At 44.1% G+C, this 5,299-nt stretch overlaps 1 protein-coding gene across 1 annotated transcript in view; it reads left to right on the plus strand.

Moving 5' to 3' along the window:
- Positions 1–150, plus strand: part of DAW1 (dynein assembly factor with WDR repeat domains 1) — a 32,236-nt gene extending 32,086 nt beyond the window's left edge. The window contains exon 13 of the mRNA XM_009325118.1: positions 82–150. Coding sequence (XP_009323393.1) covers positions 82–116 — 35 coding nt within the window. The 3' untranslated portion in view covers positions 117–150. The remainder of the gene's footprint in view (positions 1–81) is intronic.
- Positions 151–5,299: the final 5,149 nt, after the last annotated feature.

Genomic DNA, 5,299 nt, shown 5'->3' on the forward strand with positions numbered 1-5,299 from the left:
TGTTGATGTAGGTGTTAACAAAAATGGGTAAGTTGTGCAATACAGCTAAATGATTGCCTCACAATGTGTTTTTATTACTAGGGAGCAAGGATAACACCTGTAGAATATGGCAGTGACTGAAGACTGAAGACAACTGAGACCCAGTTTGGTATATGCCTACTTCATAAGTTTCATAGTCAATAAACTCAATGTTTCAGATCTGTTTCCTTTTACCCTCTTTGTTCAGCTTCAGCTTTGCTGAAGTAGAGAAGTTACCTAGATTTTGATAGGTTTGACTTTGCTGATGTCTGGTAGATATGGAATCGTAGAATCACAAGATAGGAGAAGTTGGAAAGGACCTCTGGAGATCGCCTAGGACAACACCCCTGCTCAAAGCAGTGTCGACTAAGCAGGCTGCCCAGGACCATGTCTGGCCGGTTTTGAATATCTCCAAGGATGGAGACTCCACAGTTTCTCTGGGCAACCTGCTCAGTGTTCAATCACTCTCACAGTAAAAAAAAGTTTGTTTTTTTCTTATTTTTAGAAGGAATGTTTTCTTGTATTTCAATTTGTCTATGTTGGCTCTTCACTGGATACTGCTGAGAAGAGTCTGGCTCTGTTATCTCAGTCACCTGAGAGAAATTGTGTTTAGTGTGAATGAATCCAGTAGCACGGCCCCATTTCTTTGCGTGTCATTTTTTCCTTGTAACCCTTTTAATAAAAAATAGTATTATGATACTCTCAAGTGTGAAAGGGGTGGTGTTATGCACCTGCTCCGACTACTTTTGTATTAATTTTTTTTGTTGTGTAATAAAGTATTGAGTTAAAATGCCAGTTTCACTACTTGTAATGTGATGCCCCACTTGATATTTCTGGGGAAAACCAGCAACCATTTGTGAACTGCATTGCTATTAACTATTGCACGCATGCTGTAGTTAAAACTCCCAGTCACCCCCCTTTCATGCTTGCCCACATCTTTCCATTCATCCCGTTCCTTTCTGCTCAGCTCTCATTCTTTTGTTTTCATCTGAGGTAAAAATAATAATGTGGGTGGTGACTCCAGCTCTGAGTCCTGGCCCAAAGATTATGGCCAGCATGAAGAAACTCTGCACACCAAAGATTTGGGGCCACGGATCATGACATAAACTGAGAAGTGGATGAGGAACTCCCGCAAGTTATTTACCACCGTACAAGGAACTCTAACCCAGGTTTACCTCTTGCCAGCAATCACCAACAGGCTTCGCCTGTGCAGAGCTCGCCCCTCCTCCTAGCAGAGCACCTGAAACTGCAGTTGCTCTTTGCAGGGGAGTAGGGAAGGAGCAGAGCCGGCTGGTCTCTTCCAGCAGCCTTGGAAGAAGGATGAAGAGGCAATAGAGGGCAGGATCGAACAAAGTATGCGTGGTGACCGGGAGACAAAAGGAAGAAAGGAAGTGTGCAGCAGAGGATGAACTTGAAGGTATTTTGTTTTTATTGTGTATCTCTGGGTGGTTACGGGCTTGACTTCAAAATGTTGTTAAATTTAATAGGAAGTTGCTAATGCTGATGTGTTCTGACTATCTCTGCGTGCTTGCCAGCATCCTTGTGTGTAAGTGAAGAAACAAAAGTGCCTGTCATCACTTGGCAAACATCCTGGTTGTTTCAAGTAGTGTTGTGTTGTGGGAGAACTAATGCAGATCATTTGAAATTAAACCCTTACCAGTAGGCAAAGTGGCTGATATTAATGTTGCAGTAATGCTTGTGGTGTTTCCTGTTGTTTTGTGCAAAAGCCTTGTGATATCAAAAGAGTATTTCGGTAATCCGGAATGGAAAGGGGCCGGAAGGGCAATGCAGTTCTGCGTTACTTTAGAGTTGCCCCGTGTCCCCAGATCAGTTTGCACCTGTACTTACAGGTGTGACATGGGGGATTTCCAGCCGACAAAAATGGAGGAAAATGAGTGTAACGAAATGTGTACAAATACTGCTACACACTTAAAAACTGAAATTTGACTTGCTGTGTGACCATCACAAAGTAAAACAATTCTTTGGACTGCAGTTAGGAAGTAGATGGTTTTTTTTCCCCTCAATCTTTCAGGTTGGGTTATTTTCTGTTGCCTTTTCCTTTATGATTTTTCTCCTACGCTGTGCTAGTGATTCAGTGAGTCAAACATCTGTAGGCTTTGAGCTTTTGTCCTATTTTTATGCGAAACTGTGAGTGCTGAGGTTTCATAGACTAAGCATTGGACTGGAAGACCATCTGGGCTCTATTTCTGACTCTCCCTAGATCCACTGAGTGAGCAGCGTTGCTTTTCAGGCTACGTTGTCCAGGTTTCCTGCTCAAATGTGAAATGCTTTCACACCTGGTGCGATTCACAGCACTGCTGAAAAGTGTGCTAACTTGGCGCCTCGTAAGAACTTCAGTAGTACTCTAGGTACCATCATACGAATGCTTTGATGTTTGATGTTGAAGGCTCTCTGCACCTTGGTTTACCCATATGTAGATTTAATAAATTATGGAGACATACGTTAGGAGGCCATTGTATAGATGTATCATCCTGAAACCATTCTGTGTCTCTGGTAGCAGCTTGATCCCTTTCTCCAATTCCACTTCAGTCCCCGCAACCAGGATAGCGTGAGTGCGCTCTAACTCCATTGTCTGGTGCCCTTTTAATCTTATCAAAACATTTGGCTCCTACATACCTTCCACTCTCCAAGCTGCCACTGTAAGCCCTGGGTGGTTGGAGTGGGATGTGGCTCTCAACGTTACCCTGAAATGCTGGCAAACTCGATTCACTGTGACCTTGTTGAAAAGGATTACCTCGGGAGACTCCTGAAGCGTGCTTTAGTAAGGGCTCTCCCAGCGGAAATCGGATTTGCTGTATTGTTTCTGTCCTTTAGACCTCTGAATCCTTCCAGTGTATACCTCTGTGAATATACAAGTTTGTTTTTCTGGGAAGGAAGCCCTTAGCTTGTATCGTGTAACTTCCCCGGGACAGAACACGCGTTTTACAAGACAAGGACGAGGATTTCCATGTAAGCATACGATGGGTACTCGGACTCCTTTTGTGTCTCTTGAGATTCAGATTCTTTTCTGAATAGGTGAGGGTAATAATACTCATTCCCACTCATGTTTTAAAAGTGACATTTGGTGAGAATTTCTTTTTCGGCTCCTTCCGTGTGATCACTTGCATTTCCTGGGTAGTTAGTGAAAGGATATGAAATATATCCTGCTTGGTTATATTTTCCAGTTTGCTGCACTTTACTGTCTACTTCTCAGCTGAAGCTGGGAGGGGAGGGCACAGTATCCGTCAGCCAGACCCGTCTTCACTGCAAATTGTTTTAATTAGCTTGATGGTCCAGCTGTCTAATTTAACTGTCTGTCCTGCTAAATGCTGTACAGCTGCAAGTTGCTTTCTGAGGGCCTGTTCCTCGTGGTGACTGGCTTTAGGGTGGGTTTGAAAAATTGAAGCAGTGGCGTTACGAGTCCGCTCGTACTTAGCGACGGCTTAGGAATGGCTCTGGCTTGAACTGAAGTTCTTAAATTGGCTAGTATGGATGTGCTTTCCTTCTCGGCTGGAATCTGTGTTATTTGTTAAGTAGCTCATGTGGGCTCTTTATTTCAATGGAGTGGTGGGTTTTTTCCCCCTGACGTTTTGAAAGTCAGAGTGCAGGATTCACGGTGACGTTCCTATGCTCGTCTGTCACGCAGCTCTGCAGGGAACTGCATGAGAGAAACAGTAAAATCGGCCTCTCCAGAAAAGTTACCTGCTGAATTTAATAGGACAACTGTAAGCAGGTGACCATTTTTATCATAGACCACAATAAAACGGTTAATTTACTTGAAGACACTATGAAAATCTTCAATGTTCTGACAAAATGGAGGAAGATTATAGTTTTTCAACTTCTAATGATCCCAACATTAAAAGCACCCTCAGCAAAACCAAGCTAAAAATGAAGGTTTTAAACACTTGTTTTTCAATAGGTGATTCTCCTGTGTTTGAACTGACGTCTCTACAGGCCAAATTCTGCTCTTCGTGAGGCGGGTGGTGGAGTCAAGCCCAGGGTGGAAGGCACCTTTCCCTGGAGCAGAGGAAGAAGGTGCGCGGGGCAGCCCCGGCTGGGGCCAGCGCTGCAGCAGGTGCTGAGGCAAACGTCTGCCGCTCCCGCGGGTGGCCTCTGACGGCCGGGGCGGCTCCTGAGGCTCGTGGGGTTTGTCTGATTCAGTAAACTGTGGTGCATCTCTCTCGAGCACCTATCCAGCTCCCGCTGGAACCTGTGTACAAGTTTTCCGTCCTCTCTTGTTGTTTGCTTTGAGTCCGGCTTGTATGAGTTTCGTTTGTTGGGTCCCAGCTTTTGTATTGGGAAAGACAGTGAGCTGCCACCCTCCCCACACCCTCGGGATATTAACCGCCTGCATCGCGCTCACGTATACAGAGAGGCTGAACGGCACATACTTTACCCTGAGATTTTTTTACCTAAAATTGTATGTGGTATGGAGTTCTCATTTATGTGCAATTAAAGTTGACTTTAATTTTTTTTCAGCCTTTTTTAATGGTGGACAAGTCCCGTTCTGATTTACTCAGCTAAGTGTTGGTTTCCTTTTCTGTTTAGCAGTAGAAATACCTTTATTTCTACTCAGGCGGGAGGGCAGTAAATAGCTGTGCAAACTTAAACAGGCAGAAGAAACTCCTGAACTTCTGTCTCCCCACCCCCCTGCCCGCTTTTGCAGGTACTGAAAGCAGCCAGAGTGAGGGATTTGGTATGTTGGGAGTTACTCGGGGGTTAATTCTCGGCAACGAACGTGTAATTCCTCTTTATTTTGCTGCGGTACTAAGAACGTTACGATTAGCCTTGTATCACTCGAACGAATTGTGGAACCTGAGCAAAGCCGTAGCTTGGGTTCTGAGGTAAGACCTGGCGCTTGCTCCAGGTTAGGGCCATGGGTCAGATTTTTTTCATTCGGAAGCAGAGCTTTGCGGAGGTACAGGGATGGCAGGCAAACACGGTTTAATAGGTCAGAAAACCCACAGCACGTTCGCGAACTTCTTAGGAAGGCAAAGAGCACACACGTTGTAACACAAATTTATTTCTGAATAAATTGCAACATGAAGAACTACTGTACAGAGAAACTGCATCACACTGTTACAACTCTGTCATGATATTTGTGCTTTGTAGGATAAGTAAACATTTATTCTATCACAGCAAAAAAATTGTATACTGACAACTAACTGTATTTGGTTTAAAAATAAATACACTTTCCCATTTATTAACTCAAACAAAGCGCTTTAAGTCTATAATACTTGGTACTCGTTACTAACTTCCAGCCTCAGAAATGCCGAGCCTT

This window comes from Pygoscelis adeliae, unplaced genomic scaffold (genome assembly GCF_000699105.1).
Source record: "Pygoscelis adeliae isolate BGI_AS28 unplaced genomic scaffold, ASM69910v1 Scaffold155, whole genome shotgun sequence".
Lineage (NCBI taxonomy): Eukaryota > Metazoa > Chordata > Aves > Sphenisciformes > Spheniscidae > Pygoscelis > Pygoscelis adeliae.